This window comes from Peromyscus eremicus, chromosome 15 (genome assembly GCF_949786415.1).
Source record: "Peromyscus eremicus chromosome 15, PerEre_H2_v1, whole genome shotgun sequence".
In the NCBI taxonomy this organism is placed as follows: domain Eukaryota; kingdom Metazoa; phylum Chordata; class Mammalia; order Rodentia; family Cricetidae; genus Peromyscus; species Peromyscus eremicus.
In genome coordinates this window covers 81,866,146-81,889,292 of record NC_081431.1, presented here as the reverse complement: position 1 = coordinate 81,889,292, position 23,147 = coordinate 81,866,146, and the positions used below count along the sequence as shown (strand labels likewise).

General features: G+C 39.3%; 1 protein-coding gene across 3 annotated transcripts in view; it reads right to left on the bottom strand.

Moving 5' to 3' along the window:
- The window catches only part of LOC131925151 (contactin-associated protein like 5-1-like), an 898,625-nt gene that overhangs the window by 58,193 nt on the left and 817,285 nt on the right, over positions 1-23,147 (bottom strand). For all 3 annotated transcript variants that reach the window (XM_059280428.1, XM_059280429.1, XM_059280430.1), the window contains exon 20: positions 2,020-2,150. In XM_059280428.1, the coding sequence (XP_059136411.1) occupies positions 2,020-2,150 (131 nt within the window). The remainder of the gene's footprint in view (positions 1-2,019; positions 2,151-23,147) is intronic.

Here is a 23,147-nt window from a genome sequence, read left to right as displayed (position 1 = left end):
GTTTTTAATTACTTTTGCTCTGTAACCCCTCAACTATTCTCCCATTAGTAATCTCAATAAATCTGAAAATTCTCCTGTTAGTAATCTCACTGTTTCACTAATTTGGGTTTAGTGGCATCCTTATATTGGTTTGCTGTTTGTTCTCTATGTGGAGTGAGTAGACATTTGTTCATGCATCCCCAGAAATATTTCACACACCACTACACCACTGGGTTCTGCAAATATAATAACCCCATTCATATCTTGAGCAGTACAGTTTTTGTGTAACATGCTGGGACTATGGGGAAGGAAAGTACAATAGTTAATTTTGATTGTCAACTACATGGAATTTAGAATTATCATGGAAATAAACTTCTAGGCATATCTGTGCATGAGTTTCTAGATTAGATTAATTGAGTTGGAAAGACCCACCTCAAATGTGTGTGGTACCATTCCAAAAACTGGGATTCTTTCTTTCTTTATTTTTTTTTATTTATTTTTTTTTTTTTTGGAGCCGAGGATCGAACCAAGGGCCTTGCACTTGCTAGGCAAGCACTCTACCACTGAGCTAAATTTCCAACCCCAAACTGGGATTCTTGAATAAGTAAAAAGTAGAAAGTGAGCTGAATACCTTCATTCAACTCTCTCTGATTACTGACTAAGAATGGAATGTGACCAGCTGCCTTATGCTACTATTACAATATCAGACTGCACTCTCAAACTGCAAGCCAGAATCATTTAAACTGTTTCTTAGATATTTTGTCATAGCAATGAAAAAACTAACTAACATAGAAGTTACACTTTGGAAATTGGTATATATCAAATTTTCTAAGAAATTTGAAAATAAAATGATAAAGTCTAGCAATATGTAAAACTGGTGAGAAATGAGTTTCTTTCCTTGAGCCAGAAGGATCTTGGTTGATTTGTTTGCTTGCTTGTTTTTGATGCATTACATAGGCTGTGCTTCAGGGTGCCAATTGGTGGAGCTGGAAAGGTGGTAAAAAGGATAGAAGACAGGAGGATGTTTGAGGTGTGCTTGTAAAAGGGTCATGAGATCTGACTCACAGATAGTAGGACAGGTCTTAGAGTGCTGAGATATTGAGGCCAGGCATGGGAGGGAGAGAGCACACAAGCTCCCAGGTCCAGGTAAAAGGAGCTAGGGTAGGAGGAGATAGGCTAATGAGAATGTGTGATGTCTCTTCTAAAGAATACATTGTTCACAGAGGAAGACAGCAAAGTCATCTTCTGATAGGGCCAATATCATTGTACCTGTTGCTGGCCAGCAAAGAAAAGGGAATTTTAAGTGATAAATGGGGAGAACACATATGAATGGATTAAACTCACCTATGCAAACTAGTGATTGCTAAGCTGATGAACATTCTCTCTTTAGGTTTTAATCAAAGAGGGGTCATCTAGGTTTGGCTGCACTTCATTGGGATCTGCCCTGCGATGCTGTTGGCTCTATACAGAGTCACTAATCTTTCTGAGAAGCCTATCACACTCTGTTTTCTCTGATCGCTATGCCTGTGCTCATATGAACCATCTAAGAACCTTCTCTACCCAGTCAGCTCTTCCTTGCCATCCAGATCCAGTTTGCATTAGGAAGGAAGTAGTGATGTGTAGAGGAGACCTGTGCATTCCTGAGGGCCTCCACATCACCTGTTCCCTCCTCTGTACCCACCTGTACTCTATGCCCACTTCCTCTACAGTCTTCTGTACTTTCCTCTTTGCACGAATCCCTTCATAACTCAATCTGGTTAAGACCTGATTAAACTTGAGCACAACTAGACTTGACAGTGCTTTCTCTTCCTCCCCAGTAGTTTGTGATGGATTAGCTCTAGTTGGGGATTCACAAATTTGCATTTCTAGCTGTTTCCTGGGTGATGGCAGTGCCAGTGAGAAGAAGGAGCATGGCTCAGGGCTGAACTGGCATCCATGGCAAGTCTACACTACAGTATGTGCCTGGACTTAGGAGCTCAGACATGTTTGATGGAGAAGCCTTGGCATGTAGGCTGAGAGGAAAGATGAGAAGTGAAATACCTGAATGGAAAGCTCTGGCCCCTCTCGGCTAATCTTCACCTGATGCACCCTTCTGTTGGCCAAGTTCTCTGTGCTGATGGTGAACACATGACTTTCTTCCTTGTTTAGCCGATAGCGAACTTGTAAACTTCCTTGAAAGCAAAGAAGTGGGGGAAGGATTAGAACTAAGAATAGCAAGTACAACATAGAAAGATGTGATTAAACTGTTCATGAATTGGTCATTTTGTTTCTGTTTCTGAGTCTCAACGACTCAGCATTAAACTTTTGTAAAATCAATATGTTCATCAGAGTTGAAATACAAACTTCTGAATATAGCTACTAAGTAAAGTGAGTGTGTCTCTGTATTGATCTTGTTGTTGTTTTCTATATTGGCATTTTAAATTAAAATTCTAGTTTGAGATCAGCATGGTGGTGTAGACTTGTAATTTCAGCACTTTGGAGGCTGAGACAGGAGAATCAGGGTTACAGGACAGCTGGACTACAGAGTAATCCTGCCTCAAAAAGGCAACTAGAAGAAAGAATAGGGAGAGAGGGGAGGAAAGAAAGGAAAAGAGAGAGGGAAGGGGGAAGGGGAAGAGAGGAAGTCAGAGGTCCACTTTGACAAGCACTCCTACAGAACGGTTTTGTAATTGGAATGTGAGATCATGAACATGACTTGATTATTGTCATGACGTGATTCTCTAGAAATCACCTTCCTCCTTCTGAGCTTGAGAAAGAGGAAATCTACCCTTTTCCACCAACTGATGTGTAATACAATGTTTCAGTTTAAGTGTGGTCTAAGGTGTGGTGACCAACCTAAACCTTCATGGTCCCTTGGGAAATTCAAATTTTACCAGGAGAGTGTTTTTCAAGCGACTGTTCACTATCCATGAGTTCAGGAAATCAGTCTGTTGAATCTCAACATCAGAGGCTGAGATTCAAAATGGATGGAAACTAAAGGGGATTTAAGAGAGTCTAGAAACACGTAGGAAGGAGGGAAAGAAGAGGATTGAGGGGCTGAGGAAGACAAAGCATTGCAGCATAAGCAGAATGGCTACTTTAGTGTCAACATCCTTAGTCAATTTGATAGCTACTCTACATGAAAAAGTGCCATGGAAGGCAGACATTCATTGGCTTCTTTATCCTAGGCATGTCTTCCCATTTCACCTCTCCAACACCGCTAGTGAGTGGCCCAGATTGCTCTGTCTACTCTGAGGATTCACGTGTACTGTACAGTTGGAGTCTTCCTCAGACACCAGAAGCTCTCTCCTTGAGTACACAAGAGAGCACACAATGCTGAGAACAGAGTACAGTATCATACTCTGAGTGGCATTAAGGAGAAAATACATTTACTCAGATTTAGACCAAGTATGATTCTGATCCATCCCTTCACATCCTCCCATTTCTGTGACCTGCCTCGACCGATACATTTTCCCATTGCCGACAATCATAGAAAAACAAAAGGGCTTGTGTTCAAGATGGATATTCTTAGTCATCATGCCAGTGTTTGAATCCTCTTTTCCTTTCTCTGCTTCTTTTTGTGTTTGTTAATATTCATTGTCTCTCTCTTCCCTAGGGTTCCCTATCACCACAGTCCTCCCTCAGGCCTACACAATGATAAACACTTTAGGTTTACAGTCCCAGAGGTAGCAAACTGTAACAGGGAATGCACTGTCAATATAACAAACTAAAGAATTGGCTAAGTGCCAAGTCAGAAGTGCATTGAGAGCAATGCATCATACTGCATTTATCTCCCACTTGGTCTCATTTTTCTCTCTAGCCTACATTAGCCGTGCTGTGCATAAATGGGACACTTCCTCTGCATGGATCTGGGCAGAGATTTTCTGTTTACAATATGGAAGTTAAAAATAAAAGTGATTTTTGAGATGCAGTTATCTCCTCCTCTCTAAATATGTTCCTGAAATAAGCATTTGTAATAGAATGCACTCTGGTCACCAGCCAGTACCTCATAAAATTATAGTGGGTTCTTTTAATGTTAATACACTCAAATTTTATCTATCTTCTTTTTTCTTCCATTTTTATACCTTTGAGCCAAATCTATACCTTTATTCCCTTCTGTGTGTGAGAACCTCACAAAGTTATCATCAATACTACTTAGAAAAGTAATAGTGATGTCTGGTGAGATGTCTCAGCAGGTAACGGTGTTTGACTACCTGCATTCTATTCCTGGGTCCCACAAGGGGAGAAGTGACTCTCAAAAGTTGTTTTCTGACTTCTACATACATGGCATGGCACAATGAACACTCATGAATATATTAATATGATAAAAAGTATTTAATTGAAAATAATAGTGCAAAACTTATACTAAAAACAAACAAACAAGCAAAACCCTAGAACTAAACATCACAATGAGGATCCTTCTTCAAAAGAATCACATTCTAAATAATAACCTTGTCAAACTGGACAGAATTACATTGCTTGCCTTACTAAGCAAATTCACCATGATTGAGTTCCTGCCTTCCATGTTCATCTAGAAAGTTCTTTCCTTTTTTTCTCTTAATTTTATAGATATAAAAAAAAATGAAAGTTTTGGAAATTGAAGAACTTCTTAAAATATGTACTGAATAATTTTCAGAGTCAGATGTAGCATCTACGTCTTAGTTGTTTCAATACTCATGGGTTTTCTTTAGAATGCAATAGTACTGAATAGCCAGCCATCCCTTTCCAGAGGGGCCTTCAGTGAGGAGAAGCTTTCACATTAGGCTCCTTGCTCCTCGTCCTTCAGAATTCATCATGATGTTTCCATTGGGAAACTACCTAGATTCTTTAAGCTCATAGACTTGTCTATCTTTACCCTAGCATACACTGTGGTATATTGATTATAATCTGCATATTGTGTAGAGGTCAGAACATAGTTTTGGGGTATATGTGTGTGTGTGTGTGTGTGTGTGTGTGTGTGTGTGTGTGTGTGATGTTTATTTGTATATATATGTAGTGTGCATATAACCCACTGTGCATAACCATTTGTGCACCTGTACAGGCTAAAGGTCTAGAGTAAGAGTCTCCCTTGGTTTATCTCCTCCTACTTTTTGCCTTAAAAAGCTGCTAGCCATTGTGTTTAATTCCCAGTCTAATCCAGTAGGATTCCATCTTAACTAAGTATATCAGTTCATATTCTATTTCCGAATGTCATTCTAAATTCTGTAAAGATGTTAAACTGGCTTGGAGAGTTTAAAAATTAGATTTACTATCAATATAATTAAATATTTTTGGTTAGTGAATTTTGCTTCAGGATCTGTCATAACTTGTTTTTTTCGTCGGGCAGTGGTGGCGCACGCCTTTAATCCCAGCACTCGGGAGGCAGAGCCAGGTGGATCTCTGTGAGTTCGAGGCCAGCCTGGGCTACCAAGTGAGTCCCAGGAAAGGCACAAAGCTACACAGAGAAACCCTGTCTCAAAAAACCAAAAACAAAAAAAACCCTATTGTTTTCATCCTTTTTTATTCAGTCATTGAAGTTATTGAGACTAAGGTTATAGCTCAGTGATGGAGTACTGTGGTTAACACTCACAAGGTCATGTGATCCCTAGCATGGCAAAAAACAGCAACCACAACAGAAAAAGCAAAATCACATGTGTATTATTATTTTATATCAAATTCAAATAGAAGGGAATTAAAATCTGTGAAACTAATCTTAACATGTGAACATTAGTCATTTTATAGAGCTCTTCTCTTACATTTAATTATGACTTATATAGCAACTGAAGTTTCATCATGCTTGCCTCCTCTTAGATCCCACCATAAAAACACAAAGTGTGGTTTAGAAGGCTTGAGATCAATGCATACAATAACGCCACTCTGGTTTCACAAAACAGACCAGAAAAAAATACACCTAGCTTGAGAAACTACTTAAGCCCATTCTTAAGCTAAACCCATTTTCCAGGGCTTGTATTCACACTGGCTTGTACAAGTGATGGTTGGATGCAGTGATATAGTTATAAAAATCTAGAAGACCCATAAATTCTCTTAAAAAACTGCATAGATTGGAAGAACTACTATCATAAAATGTTCATACTGCTCAAGGCAAATTACAGATTGACTAAAATATGTATCAAAATTCTAGTCACAATGTTTAATAAAATAGACTCCTAAATTCATATGGAACTGAAAAGACCATAAAGGATAAAAAGAATTTTGAGAAACAAAAGCAACACAAAAGACCCTAAGGAGTAAACAGAATTTTGAGAAACAAAAACAAAACCATCATGGATGTAAAATAATATGAAAAAAATCAATAGTATTTAAAACAGAATGGTGCTGGTGTAGAATTAGACATCTAGATCTATGTAACAGAATAAAGAGCTCATAGCTAAACATACACACACAAAGAAAAGTACCCAATGATTAAAATATTTTTGTTTTTTTCTTGAGCATTTCATAGATGTATTCTGATCATGTCCACCCCACACTGACTCTTATAACTCTTCCCAGACTAAGTCTTGAAAAATCTCAAAGAACACATAAAGGGACATGGCCGGCCTCTTTAGTAAATAACGATGAAAGAACTAATGAAGCTCCCACAAAAGAACAAAATGAGATATTTTTTGGAACACATTCAGAAGCTGACCTAGAACATATTAAAAGCTAAACTTTATGATCTAAAACTAAAAAACTACTAGAGAAAAAAATGAAAAACATTTCTTAAAACTGTGAATTCAAAATTAAAGGTTATAATAGCCAGAAGATAAGGTGGACTGCATCAAATGGAGATGCTTCTTGGCTTCCTAGGGCGAGGGCCAGCCAGATGGTCAGCTATGACAGTCACTGCTGAGCAAGCCTGATGAGTTCAAGCTCCAGAACCCATGGGGGAAGGAGAGAACAGACTCCTGAATGCTGTCCTCTCATTGCTCAAGTTCACCTTGGCACAGGCACTTACACTTAATACAGACTTCATGGACCCACATACACACAAATAATACATGAATTGAATATCATTTTTAAAGCTCATGTACAGCATACAGAATAACCAATATAAGAAAATGGTGACCAACAAAATCGAAAAAAAAATCGCCTCAAAACAGATTATATAGCAGAGTCTACAAACATCCAAATACATAAAGATTTTACTACTCAGCGGGCATACAAAATACATAATCTGGATGAAATGGACACATCCTGAATGGATATTTTCAAAGAAAACACACATTGTCTAAAGGGAATAAACAGTACTCAACCAGCTGGCGGTGGTGGCGCACGTCTTTAATCCCAGCACATGTGAGGTAGAGGCAGGTGGATCACTGAGTTTGATGCCAGCCTGGTCTACAGAGTGAATTTCAGGACAGCCAGTGCTGTTACACACAGAAACCCTGTCTGAAAAAAAAAAAACAAACCATAAAACCCAAAAATGCTCAACCCTCATCAAGAAGTGTGAATCTAAACCATACTGAGATATGATCTTACACTCACTGGCACGGGCATTACTAAAATGACAAGAGATCACAAAAGTTTGCAAGACAATGAAGAAAGAGGAACTCCTACAGACTATGCATGAAATATACATCATACAGCTTTTTGGAAAATAAGGTGGGTGCTTGTGTCTTAGTGTTTAAAATACGGGTGTGATGAGCTGACTCAGTCAATAAAGGTGCTTGCTGCTAAGGTAGAAGAACTGAGTTTGATCCACAAGAAACATGGGGTAGATAGAGAAACTGATTCATCCAAGTTGTCCTCTGACTGTCATAGCCTGTGCGCGCGCGCACGCACACACACACACACACACACACACACACACACACATGCACACACAGAGGCATCAAATAAATACACACAAAAAAATAAATGTATTGAAATTTTTTTGAATGGAACTACCGTGTGATTCAGCTATCTAATATATATTATATATTCATATATTATATATATAATGGGAATAAAATAAAGATTTTAAAGAGATACCTGCCTCCCACATGCCTTTCTCTGCATGAGAGACATACTCCAAATATTAATCTAAGCCTTTGAAGTCTGCTGAGGCATAACTGAAGGAAATGTGCCTTATGTATACAGTATCTTTTAGAAAAAGGACAACTTTCCATTTGTAACATGGATGTGCCTGGGTGCATTCTGATACGTGGAACAGTACAGAGACAGAAAGACTGCACAGGTTCTCACTAACACTGGACTCTGAAGATGTCGATCCCATAGACTCACTGAAGAGAGAGGCGGTTAGTCCAGGCTGAGACAGAGGTGAAGATCAAAGAGCACATCCCTCCAGCTATAGGAAGAAGAACAAGTTTTGGGGAGATAATACATTTATAGCTGGAAATGGAACTGTTAATTTTTTCTATACATATATTTAATCATCAAAAATAAATAACTACAACAATAAAAAAGCCTCTAGTTTAGAATAAGGACCTGAGTAAACAGCCAAATTTCCCAAGAAAGTTTTCTTTATACTCATAACCTGATAATATGATGAATGTCTTATAAATCCCCCTTAATGTCAATTAGAATTTCAGCTCTAGATACCACCACTCACCCACTAGAATAAAAATGAATACAAAGGCACAAAACCCTCTCTTCATTTGTGTGTGGTTTCTATTGTGGATAAGAGTTCCAAGAGGGAAGGGTGACATTCATTAGGAAGCCTAACTAAGCACTGGATTGGTATCTACAGACATAGTGTCCATGGGAACAGGGACAATATGCTGAGGTAAACTGTAGCATTATCAAAGGATTGTACTAGTTTGGAACCAAGAAATGTCCATATCTTACCATGGCCTAGTCACACTGCCTGTGGACAAGGATATGGTGTCTCCCATACAAAGTTATAGGAAGGATAACAACTCTTTCCCCCCTTTTTTTTAATTAACTAAATTCATTCATTTTTTATGTCCTAACTGCAGTTTCCCCCCACTCTTCTTCTTGCATTTCCTCCCCCCACCTCCCCTTCCTCTCCTCACCTCCATCATGAGACCACTCCTCCTCTGTTCATGTTCAGAAAGGGGCAGACCTCCCATGGGTGTCAACAAAGCATGGTATATCAAGTCCAGGTAAGACTAAGCTCCTCCCCTCGTATTAAGGATTGGTAAGGCAACTCAGTATGAGGAATAGGTTCCTAGGAACCAGGCAAAGCATCAGGGACAGGTCCTGCTCCGATTGTCAGGAGTCCCACAAGTAGACCAAGCTACACAACTGTCACACATATGTAGAGGGACTAGGTCATCCCATGTGGGCTCCTTAGCAGTCAGTCCAGTGTCTGTGAGCTTCTATGAACACAGGTTATAGAACTGTTCATTTAACTGCATCACTTATTACAGAATCATAATTTATTTACTCTGCACACACTGAATATTTGTCGACTTAAAGAAGTAAGATGGGGAACTAGAATGATGCCTTAGCACTTACAAGCATGTGTTGCTTTCACAGAGGACCTGAGCTCAGTTCCCAGCACCCTTGTGAGGTAGCTCACAGCTGCCTGTAACTCTAGTTCCAGGAACTTAATGGCCTTTTCTGGCCTCTGACCCCTGTACATATGTGCACACACATACACACACACACACACACACACACACACACACACACATACATGCACACAAATGCACACACACATGCACACACATACACATGCACACACACACAAATGCACACACACACACACACACACATACGCACACACACTATTTAAATATAAAGAAACCTTTAAACAAACATTGAGATTACTCTGCTTTTAAAAACCTAATATTTGGAAGCTTATTGGCAAAGCTGTAGTTTGTGGAAATTATAGTCACCTTTGGAACAAAGGTAAATATTAAGGTTATTTCACACAATTTCTATCTTGCATCAGGGAAGAGCAGGTTAATTGGAAGAAAATCAGTCATCCAGGAGCTCTTTGAGTATTTCTCCTGAATTAGTAACTCCAACGCTCTAAGCTTCCTTTATCCACTCTGCTCTTATGGCTTTCTTGGGCTCAATTCATTCCTTATTCAAAACATCCTTGAAAATCCTTAGAGGAAGTCATAAGCAGAGCCAAGGCCTCCAGTGAATTCAGTGGATGGGCTCCGATTTACTTCATTCAGCCGTACTCTAAGCACTTTAATAAGAAACAATTATCTTCTTCTATTTCACTGCTTCTGTTTACGCTAGCACAAAATATCCCACAACCTGTCCTACCTTTAGCTCAAAACATGTTTGCATAGAATCAAGTCCCATTACTGTAACTAAATGCAGACCAGTTACCACTTTCCTGTGGCACTCCATTCCTAGCTATTTCCTTATGTCCTGGTTCACAGAATAGGAGGCTTTCTTGAATGGCAGGAAAATATGCTGACTGATGAAATGACAAGTTTCTTTAATTTTAATTTCTTCCTTGATAAATATTAGATTTCAACCATTGATTTGACACAATCTGAAATCATCTAGGAAGAGAGACTTAATGGAAGAATTCTCTAGATCAGCTTAGCCTGAAGGTAGGTCTTGGAGAGTGGGCTATCTTCACTTTTAATTGATGTGGGAGGACCCAGCCCACTTTGAGTGACAGTATTTCTGAGGCAGGGGATCCTGAACTATATGCATAGGAGAGGAAAAAGCAAGCATTTCTCTCTGTTCTTGACTGTGGATACAGTGGGAATAGCTTCCCTCACCTGTCTCTACAGTGATGGGCTGTAATGTAGAACTGTATGCTGCATAAACCCCTTCCTGCCATAAGCTGCTTTTGGCCCATGTGTTTTATCACAGAAACAGAAATGGAGCTAGAACAGGTGTGAACAAATCCAGTCCAGCTCTCTGCTTCACATCTATGCTCTGAGCTCAGTCTTCACCACATGTATATGAGACACTGGTTCCATGGGAGAGACTTAGTGATCCTTTATGTGCTTAGAGATCACATTAAGCTACTAAAGATATGTCTTTCTTTCTTTGGAGACCAAATTAGAATTCACTTCCATTAAGAAGAAAACATTTTTCCTATTTGTTTATGATTTATGTGATTTGAAGGCAGCAGTCATTAGGACTCAATATACTAATTAGTCTTTGAAGTAGTCCCAATGAGGCAGCTTTGTGAATTTCACATTACACTTTATGATCTCCTTTCTTTTGACTATAGACACTCTTGATAACAACACTTAAAACTTTAAAATATTTGGCAGTAATATCACTCATGTGTGTCTTCGAGTACTCTGTTTCAATGGCCACAGACAGTGATCGAAGGAAGGAATACTGGGTGACCATCTGACGCTTGTTGCCTCCTTGCTGGAATGCTCCTCAGATGTCCTACTTCTCTCTCACAAGGAACTCCCTCCTATGTTCTTATCTTTCTTTCGTCTCGTGCAGGGTTCAGCATGTGCAGGTCATCTGCTGACACGTTCCATTCAAGTTGGACATCCCTCTGCATGCACAGTATACAAGAACCAGCTCATAAGCAAGGCACCAGGGAGCCATGGAGAGCTATAGCAGTCATTACAAGGTGGTCAAAAGAAATATTATAAGGAAGCTGACCCAGGTCTGGACAAAGAAATCATAAAAGATGTTTCAGAGTAAAAAAATCTGAGTTGGTGTCTGGAAGACCATGTAAAATTTAGCAGTAGAGGGCTGAAAAAAAAGGCTTAGTCTGTAATGTGCTTGCTAGAAAAGCATGATAACTTTTTTTTCTTTTATTTACAGCATCAATGTAAAATCTGGGCACAAGGCACATACTTGCCACCTCAGTGCTAGATGAAGTGGAAACATGTGGATCCCTAGTTAGCTGGCCAACCAGCCTACCCACTCAAAGAGTTTCAGTTTATGGTAGACCCTGTCTAAGAAAATAAGCATGTGGAGAGACATAAAGGAAGACACACTACTGACCTCCAAATCCATACACACATGTGCACATAAACACAAACATGTACACATGTATAGCACACACCAACACACATACACACACCAAGCACACACAAGAAATAGAACTAGAATGTTTTACTAGAGGAAAGAATATGTAAAAATCATCGAAACAGGGATACTTAGAGATAGTTAAGTGGGGAAGAGTACTTGTGCAAGCATGGGGACCTGAGTTTGAAACCCCAGCACTCACATAAAATCTGAGTATGGCAATAACTGCATAAAATCAAAGCACATTTAAGGTACACAGAAAGGCAGATCTTGGGAGGTCTCTTTAGTCAGCTTTGAGTTCAGTGAGACACCCTGTATCTAGTTGCCAGTCAGTCAGGCTGCAAGATTCTCCTGACTATCATGCCTGGGTCATCCTTCCTTCACCAATTCCATACATCTTCTCGGGACCTATTAACTACTGGTGCTGGCCTCCAGCACATCACCATCAAGCCACAACCTTTCCTTTCTCATTCATCCCCATGATCTCACATTTAAAACATAAATAACTTTAAAAGTCCAATAGTCTTTACAAATTCAAACTCATTAAAATTTCAATCCCTTTAAAATATCCAGTGTCTTTAAAACTCCAAACATTTTTTAATTCAAAATATTTTTATTGTGTACTCTTGTAAAAATCAAAGTTAAGTTAAACACTTTCTTACTTCAAAAAGGAAGAACCTGGGCATAGTCCCAATCTGAACAAAGTAAAACCAAACTCACTACAGTGTAAATAACTCATTCATTGCCTAATGTCTGGGGTCTTGTCATGATCTTCTAGTCATGGTCTTCTATCATGATCTTCTAGTCATGATCTTCTAGTCATGATCTTCCTTTGACTCTGCCTTCTTCAGCACACAGGTTGTTTTCTAGGTTGACTGGCTCTACTCCATGCCTGCTGCTTTCCTTGGTGGCCATCCCATGTTACTGGGGCCAAAATGCTGGTGTTTTCTTCTGCAGCTGGGCTGTACTTTCACTAACAGCGGCTTCAAGACTCTCTTTAGGGACTCCACAGCTGACATAGTGTCAAGCCTCAGATGCTCTTGATGATCCTTTTATGCTACAAAACCAGTACCACCTGGATGATTCTTATACTACTAAGTTTGGCTGACAAAAGGCGGAACAACATTGGCATTTCTGGAACATAGCTTCTGTAAACTGACCCTGAGCAAATACTTCCCAGAAGATTTCACCTCAATGATGCTATTATCTTCTTAATCATGACAGATTCTTCAGCCGACCAGCATCATTATCCCAACAAATCAAATGTTTCACTTTAGTGGTTTTGTATTTAGTTAATCAGCCAGTTCTTCAGCTCCTGAACCACAGCTAACCTTCAGCTAACCTGAACCAAAGCTTCTTAACTCAAATGTCCTGGTAGAGCCTTGCTTCCCTCTGAAACTTCACAAGCCAGGCCTCCATCATCTGCACTGCTCTTAACATTCTTATCTCCCAAGCTCCTACAGAGCATCTCGCTAAGCTCTCAACACTCAATGGCTTTTCTAGCCCAAAGTGCTGAGGTCCTTCCACAGTCCTCCCCAAAACATGGTCGGGTCTGTCACAGCAGTTTCCCACTCCTGGTACCAACTTGTCTTAGTTAGAGTTACTATTGCCATGATAAAATGCCATGACCAAAAGAAAATCAGAGAGGAAAAGGTTTATTTGACTTATATTTTTACATCTTAGTTCATCATTGAAGAAAACCAGGACAAGAACTCAAACAGGGTAGGATCCTGGAAGCAGGAGCTAAACCAGAGGCCATGGAGGCATATTTCTTACTGTCTTGCTATTCATGGCTTACACAGTCTACTTTCTTATAGAACCCAGGACCATCAGCCCAGGGGTGGAACACACACAGTGGTTGGGCCCCCTGGCATTAATCATAGATTAAGAAAACAACTTACAGGCTTGCCTACAGCCTGATCTTGTGGAGGCATTTTCTTAATTGGAGTTCCCTCCTATGAGGTGACTTTAGTTTTTGTCAAGTTGACATAAAATTATCCAACATAGAAGCATTAAAAATATGTTTTCTGGGGAACTAGGGAGATGGTTCATGGGTAGAAGTGTTTGCTGAGATGACTTCTGGCTTTTACACACACACACACACACACCTCCTGGGTTTAACATGATTTCACTTGTTCAGTGGTGTGAAAGGTGTAGCTTGGTCGGAATAAAATCTACATATGTGGGCCTTGTATCTTCTCAGTGTCTGTTAGCATTACAATAGTGTTCTGCCAAGTATGGAGAAGACAAAGTAATTTGAGCTGGCTTCAGGCATTTCCATAAATGAAAATATAAATGATGGTCAATTATAGATGACTTCCTAAACCACTTTCTGAAATCATTAACACACAGAATAACTAGCTCTTAAATAGCTTCAGGCATTTCCCACATGCAGCACATCACATAGCCACACTGTTTTGCTTGTTGTCATAGAGTCAATCCATTACTGAGCTTCTTGGAGTAAGAGGGAGGGAGAATTGCAGCAAGTTCCGACTCTGAAATCTTACCTATGCAGAGGCGAGGACACCATCCAGGATGTTGTTCTTCTTTGATCCATTATTCTATCTAACTTATCCTTCCTTGGAAATGGGAGCACAGGTATGCATCCATCCAGAGAAGGGGGGATTGGGGTCTACAGAGTGCCTGCTGTGTGCCACACTTGCTTTTTATGTGTCTTTGGCTGATGTAGTGGAGCTCTTGAGATTACCCAGTATTCAGGATCATACAATCTGTTTCTTGTCCATCAAAAGACATAATCTTAGTTTCCTGTGCCTGTCCTTAACAATAATAGCTTTTTCCCAGAATTAGAACTGTGGTGGCATAATAATTTGTAATCACTATTATTATTATTATTATTTTTTTTTTTTTTTTTTTTTTTGGTTTTTCGAGACAGGGTTTCTCTGTGTAGCTTTGCGCCTTTCCTGGAACTCGCTTTGGAGACCAGGCTGGCCTCGAACTCACAGAGATCCGACTGGCTCTGCCTCCCGAGTGCTGGGATTAAAGGCGTGCGCCACCACCGCCCGGCTATTATTATTTTTAAAGCTAAAGCTAGTGAAATGTTTAGTGGCTCAGTGCTTGCCAGTCAAGCAGATGACCTCAGCTTAATCCCATTAACCCTAAGTTTATAAAACCATCATGGATGTGGGTATATGAGAAGACAGGGAGGGCATCCCCTCTGATCTGAGCTAGGAAAGAAATAAGAAACAAAGTCTAGGATAATTTCTACTTACCTCCTCAGACCTTCTTAAGTGTGTGGTATGTAAAAGAAAGTAAAGCATATCACCACAGGCTTTTGCTAGTATGTACTTATGCAGCATGCTCTTGCTTAGATTTATATGCCTTAACCTCCAAAGAAAGAGGAACATGCCCAAAATGCATTGAGAGATGTGCTAAAGATCCCTATTGTCTAAAGGCATGGTAAATACCATGGGTCATGCTTACAGAATTAAAAACAAGAAAAAAACATCAATAATTTGCCTTGAAGAGAAAAACAGAGATTATATAATTAATGTAACTGATTATACATCTTTCATGTTGTAAAATTAGAAATTAGGCAAAAAAAGGTAGGTTCATAGTCTGTGAGTGGTGCCATGTTATTGAGTTGTGACATGACATACAGTCTGTATCAAGAGCCAACATATGCCTATTGAATAGACAGTGTGCCTTCCTTTGGTTTATGCTGGATTTCCAGAGCCAGGTGCTTTGCTCTGCATTCATAGAGAATATATATATATATATATATATATATATATATATATATATATATATATATATATACTAGGAAAGATGGATGAAAGGAAGGAAGGGAGAAAAAGACAGAGGGAGAGAGGAAGGGAAAGAGGGAGGGAGGGGAGTAATGGAGTGAGTGAGGGAGACTGTAAATATCAATCCAGACAGAAAGGGAGTGTCATGATACATAGAAAGTTCTTGGGAAGATACAAAGGATGCAGAGGGGTTAGTAAAAATCCTGAAATGCCCAAGCGAGTGTACAGTCTTCACATGAAATATCCTTTCTCTAGCAATTTCTCCTGTAGCTAAGCAAATTTATACTCCTGCATCATGTTAGCTAACACAGGCTCTCAAAATAACTAGGCTCTAAGCAGAGTGCCAAGAGCATGGTAGCAATTTATGCCTGCCATATGGAAGTCAATGACAGGCTGACTACTGCCACATTGTATGGGTCACACATTAACTAATCTTCACTCTCCTACCCAGATAATGTGTGACTCCTATTCTGTAGCCTAAGTCGCATGTAGCCCTCTTTCTTATCTCAGGCTACTTTCTGATGGTGTAAGACTTCCTCATTGTCAGTCCTTGTGGAGTGCACACCTTGCTTTGTGTGGGAGCCTTAATACTTACTTCATAGTCTGACCCTACTGCTTGCAGCTGGGTTAATAAATCTCTTCTCTGACAAATAATTAAACTTGGTGCCTCTCTCTTTATATCCTGTCCATCTTTAACCCTAACACATCAGGCCTGTGGTACTATCACTGTACTATGAAGAAGCCTTCCAACCAATCACATAATAATATCCAGTCTGTGCCCTATATTTTCATGTTATGTATGAATTTGTCTCGTGGCTCTATTTTTAGAAAGGCCCTTCTGGATTCCTGTATTATATCTATCAGAAATCACAGACAAACCATTTATCTCTGACTATGCCTTGCACATAGTAGGTGTTGCTTAAATATCTACTTGATCAATTAACAAATTGAGAGAATCTAAAATCACCTAGGAGACAAGCCTCTGGGCCTGTCTATGAGGGAGCTACTGGAATTAAGACCGGGAGCTACATCTTAATCACTGTCAGCACCATTCCACAGGCTGGGGTCTCAGTTTAAGTAAATGTGGAAAGAGGATTGAGCACCAGCATTCCTTCTTCCATCTGTGGATCCAATGTGACCATCTGCCCCTCATGTCAACCTGACTTTCCAAACATGATAGACTGTACCCTAAAATGATGCAGCAAACTAAACCTTTACTTCCTTAAATTACTTTAGTTGGACATTTTATCATAGTGCTGAGAAAAGTAAGGAATGTACCTACCAAATGAGGTAATTCATTTCTGTGATGAAGAACTTTGAACATTCCTAGAACTGTAGATTTACTAGAGTAGGAGTTTGAAGATTTAGTGATGATTCTAATTGTGAGGGAAATTCATTATTTCTCTGGAATCAATCACCTGAAGGAACAAGCAACTTTGGAGGGCTGTTTTGGCCCAGAAAACAGGATTTTAAGGAATGTATTTTACTACATATGGAAAAGCCTGGCAACTAGGGTGGTGCTACCATTAGTGCCAGGAGTGGGAGGTAGCTGCTAGAATTAAGAATTATGTATGGATTTGTCTCTTAGCTCTATTTTCAGGAAGGCTCTTCTGGAGTCCTGTATTCAATCTACCTGAAAGCCCCATCTTCACAGATTAATCATTTACACCTCAGCAGGTCAGGGAGTTCTTTAAACTCTTCACACCTTAGCAGGTCAGGAGCAGAGACGGGAGTAGAAGAAGCACTATCACAGTGTAAGATACAGGTCTTTCCCTTTCTGCCCACATTCCCCAGCTGGGCTCACCATCCTAACAGTTTTATACCCTCCCAAAGCATCAGCCTGGCACTAAGTGTTCAAACACATGTGCCTATTGATGACATTTTAGATTCAAGCTATAACATATCCCCCCAAACCCAGAGGTTAATGATTATCTCACAATATAAAATCACATAGTCCAATTTTAAAAGTCTCAATAAAATCTCAACAGTTCAAATACTGTTAAGTAGTCCAAAATCTCTATTAAGACTAAAGGTAATCTCTTAAATTAAAGCCACCATTGAATAATAAAATAAAATAAAAATCAAGTTACATACTTCTAATATACAGTGTCAGGGGATAAATATTCACATTAAAAATGGGAAGAATGAGAGGCTAGTAAGGGAAAATGGGAAAAATTAGCCTGAATCCCGGAATAGGGCAAAAGCAGAACTCTATAGCACCTCAGGTAGAGGAAACATGACTGGGGAATTCCATAATTCTGTCGTTTGTCAAGGTAGGGAAAGCATAATGACTGGGACACTGCACAATTGTACAGTCCCTCACAGTAGGGAAGCAAGTGGCAGGAGAAGCTTCGTCTATAGTGCCTGGAACATAAAACAGCAACTCTTCACACTGCAATACATCAGGAGGAAGAAACAGGACCTGAATTAATGTTAGGATGTAACATTCAAAAAACTCCCCCGGAAGCCTAGGCTCTAGCTCCCGAAGGTTCCATGACATCCCAAATAGCACTATGAGAAGATTATGCATTCTCACACATAAACCTATATTAGACATTGCACAGCAGGTGATATTTTAAGATTCATTTTAGAAAATTTTAAAATAAGTTCTTAGTTTCAGTGAAAAGATACTCTGGGGTAGATGGGGATAGTAAATGATAAAATAAAGAAATATAGGTAGAAATCAGGAGAGACAGGATGAGAGAAAAAATTTCATTTAGACAGGATGTGCTGGCAGATGGTATTCATGAAGACAAAGGAAACAGCCTTAACTCTAGATGGTATATCCAGGGGTATCATGGACCTAACCTGGTCTGTAGGCCTCTCTCGCAGCACTCAGTTTCCTTGTCCATGGTAAATGGACCTTCTTTCAGCTTCTTCCAACTCCTACTTGTAGGAGACGTTTTCACAAGTCATTCCCTTTGCTGGAATCAACTGTTCCCAAATCAGCAAACACATCTACCCTCAGATCTCAGCTGAAACATTTCTCTTCTAGAAAATCTTCTTTGTCCGCATCCTTGCCCTCCTCCATCTTGAAATAGGCTCACATAGTATTAAAAAGGTAATAAAGTGTTGTGTGTTCTCTCACTTGAGGCTTGTCACAATATTAAATTATGTGTCTACTAGGGTATATATTTTATTAAAATGTGATCCTTCCAATGCAGTGTGAGCTCTAGGAGAACCAAGATTATGACTCTTTCATTAATCTTTGATTCTTCTGTATTGCTTAGTACTTAATAAAGTCCAACAGAGATCATTAATACAATGTGAAAGAGGAAACAAAAAGGTTTTACCACAAGCAGTAGAGCAACCTCATTTTGCATAGAATATTATGATTAGTTAAGTAACTGGCAAAGAATGTGAGACTGCGATTTTAGAGAGAAGTGGAGACCAAAAATGCCATTCTAAGAACCATGCACAGGAAACTGCTATAGACAGATGACTGACTTGTGTGATGCGTAGGCAGCCACACATAATATAACATTACACTAAAGTCATGTTTCAAGGTCAACTTCAGATTAGTTCCCCCCAGGTCATCAAATTAAAGTCTGGCTATGCTATATGCGATCACAAACCATGGTCTTCCATTAGACATCCCACACTTCTTTAGTAACAGAATGACTGTAGAGCTCTGTGGTACGTTGGCCATGTTCAAATCTTCAGCCTGTACACATACATACTCATCAACATGCTTTTTCTAAGAGTCAAGAAAGAAGAGTAATGGCTTCAGTCAGTCAGTTTGGGTCAGATTCCAGGACCTCAAGATACTGTCTAGATGGTCATAGTCAGTCACACAAGCAACCAAGCTTATTACCCTCTGGGTACAAAATGAAGATATAGTTCATAAAACTATACAGAATGAAGTTATCTGAAATACTTTGAGAATCTGGAACATAAAACTAAGAAATGTTAAGTTGCATTGCAATGATCATTTTGATGATTGTATTTTACACTCTCTAGTGCTATATCTTCAGCAATTCGATAAGGGACCAGGATAAACACTGCATCACCTTCATCACATTATCATTTTATTCACCATCATCTTTATCTTCATCATCATTAAATAGATGTCTTGGACTTGTTCCTCCATGTCATTGGTTTTTTTTTCACTGTTAAAATGATTCTGAATAGAGCTCTGTAAATGCTACATCACATTTAAGGGCTCCCTTCACACCACAGGGATTTGGAAAGGAAACAAGTGCAATGCTAAACACAGAGAGGACTGCCTGCAGAGTTCATCTCATTAGCAATTGATATAAACTGGAGTGTGCACAGTTTGCTGGGTAGGCAGAAGCCTAGCAGAATTCTCAAAGACCTAATCTTTTTCTCAAGTTCAGTTTTCTGTACTATGAGAGGAAACTTTAAAAACAGATGAAATACTGGAGTGTTTTATATAGAAAGAAATCAAAGGTTCATATTTATTTATGTTTTAAAGGAAAAAATGACTAAAAAACACATTTGGTGAATTCTAACTCAATTACATTTGAATTTTATGGTAACCAAAGAATGACCCACATATCTCTTTCCCCCCTTTTCTCTGGATAAAGGAGGGACAAAAAAAATAGAGCAAGCTGTGATACAAAGGACATTTTATTTGCATTCATTTCATCTAGAAAATTCCCTGTGCTAGAATAGAAACAGGTCTTTCAGCCACATTTGAGAATCAAGACAGTGAGGTACTTCAAAAGCAATTCATTAGCTCCTAATTGTAGAATCCTTGCCTATGCCATAAACTGTCCCTCCCCATTCATCATTATAGCTGATTAACACAATATGTAATAGCTAAAAGTTATTATAGGATCAGTCACGGTTTTCATACTAAAAGCCACTTCCTGTCACCTCCATGATCTTAAGTTCTCAGTTTACAGGATCATTCCCTCATGTACCCATGCTTCACGTTGGTGAAATTTGCCTGATGAGAGTTGGCAGTGTTCTTCCCTAGGGAGACTAGGGGTGCTTACTCTTCCCCTTGGGCAGTTGTGGTGCTGTTACTGTTATAATGCTTAGAGAGGCAAACACTTAAGTTGTCAGTGATGGGTGTCTTAGAAATCCAAGGTATTATTTATTGTTTGCAATTAATATTTGTAAAGTGCTTTGAAGTCCCTGGGGAAAGCTAGAATAGAAACACAAGGTGTGTGCATAATTACTTATACTTCAATGGGGATTATAGCCTCTTCTGGGAAGAGTGTATTTATATATCCACACAGAAGATACTTAAATGATTTCAAAACAACCCAGGGCATAGTCTTGCCTGACTGTGAGCTGAATTCATTTAGAGACTGCTCAAGAACACAGTACAGGCCGGGTGGTGGCGGTACATGCCTTTAATCCCAGCACTCGGGAGACAGAGCCAGGTGAATCTCTGTGAGAGTCCAGCCTGGGCTACCAAGTGAGTTCTAGGAAAGGCACAAAGCTACACAAAGAAACTCTGTCATGAAAAACCAAAAAAAAAAAAAAAAGGAACACAGCTAATCACAGGTAATCTCAAACTGATTACAAGGTAATCTCAACCTGAGAGACCACCACAAACTTTCACAATTTATCACAGTGGCACTCTTGCATATTGAGGGGGAAAGGAAATCTGTGATATTTAAGGACATGCAGGAAGGGCTTGGGTATCATGATGACAAAACTGTACCAGAAATCCTCTCCTGATCATGAAGCAGAATGGAAAACCAAAGTAGCATTTCCAATGGTTTCCTCTACAATTAAGCACATAAAATTCAAGGCATAAGAACTATACCAGTGATACTCAATCTTCCTAATGCTATGACCCTTTAATATACTTCCTTATTTGTAGTGACACTGGACAAAAAAAATTGTTGCTACTTTATAACTATACTTTTGCTACTGTTATGAATCATGATATAAATTTATGTATATTTTATATACATAATATTTGATATGTGACCCCAAAGACATTTTGACCGGCTGGTTGAGAAACACTGACCATACAGATGGATACAATATAAAATATGCAAGGTGGGGGAATTTATTTTAGAGACTGATTTCATTTCCAAATGGTATTGTAACCTCAATATTTACCCTGGCCTATTAGTTCCAGATAATACTAATGATACAATAGTATTTTTGTGACCTTGTCAAAGCACCTTGTTAATATTCATTCACTTCAGAACTTCTCATGAGGACTGAAACAGGACTCACTTCCTTAAATTTGTTTTTGGACATTATCTTTCTACAGTCATTGCAACAGTTAACATTGTCAACTTGACAGGCTCTAGCATTACCTAGGAGAGAAACTCCTGGGAAGGTCTGCAAGGCAGTTTCTAGATTGGATAAATTGAGGTAGGAAGAGCCATCCTAAATGTTGTAGCATCATTGCATGAGATGAGATCCTGGACAAGGAGAAAGTGAGCTGAGCATCAGTATTCATCTCTCTCTGTTTCCTTAGTGCCAATGTTATGTGACCAGATGCCTCATGCTCCTGTCTCCATGAGTTCCCACCATGATGGACTGTACCCTAAAACTGTGAGTCAAAGCAAACTGCTCATTCCTTAAGTTGCTTTTGTTAGGTATTTTGTCATAGCCATAAGAAAAGTAACTGAGCTGGGTTGTGGTGGCGCATACCTTTAATCCCAGCACTCAGGAGGCAGAGGCGGGTAGATCTCTGTGAGTTTGAGGCCCACCTGGGCTAGTTCCAGGAAAGGCACAAAGCTACACAGAGAAACCCTGTCTCGAATAAAAAACAAAATTAAAAAAATAAAAAAGAAAAGTAACCAATACAGTCATTTTCTGAAAAATAAAAATAAAAATAAAAAAGTTATCATCCCCAGGATCATAGATTTCTTCTTTGTAATTTCACTGTGCTTAAACCCACATCTGGCTCACCACCAACCACAAAACAAAAGTATAGTTCTCTCCCAGAAGATAATAATCTCAGTTCCAACTCTTCCTTTCACTCTTTTCTATTTCCACCACAATCTAGTGGGAGCAGAAGTATATTGGTTGAGACATCAAGGTCCTGCCCTTGATGACAATATGTGTGGTGTGGGTCAAGAGATAGGCCCATGAGCTCATTCAGGAAAGAAAGAGTTAAATTGTCCTTGACTGTGTGAATTCTGAAATGTCATCAGCAACCTCTGCTTCTTAGCTAAAAAATGAGGTTATTAATGTTTGCAGCACAGAGGTGTTTCTTAGACTTTTACAAAAAGGAAAGTGAGGGAGCAGCCTTGTGCCATCCATTGTAGGTGTTCATTGGATAGTTTTCTTGAGTTTTATTTGTGTGTATGTATGCATATGTGCATATTAATGTGTGAAGGTGAGCTTGTATGTGTGTGTGTGTGTGTGAGTGTCTGTCTGTCTGTCTTTCTGTTTGTGCACATGCAATGTAAAGAAATTGCCAGTTCCCTCAACTCTGTAGATCTTCCTGTTACTGCTCCCTGTTGCTGAGATTACATGTGCATGCCACCATGACTGGTATAAAAAATATTGGTTCTGGGGAATTTTATTTAGGTCCCCATGTAGCTAAGGCAATAGATCTAAAAGAAAAAAAATCTTAGCCCATCTGCATAATGATATGATGAAAGTATTTGATTATTTATTCTT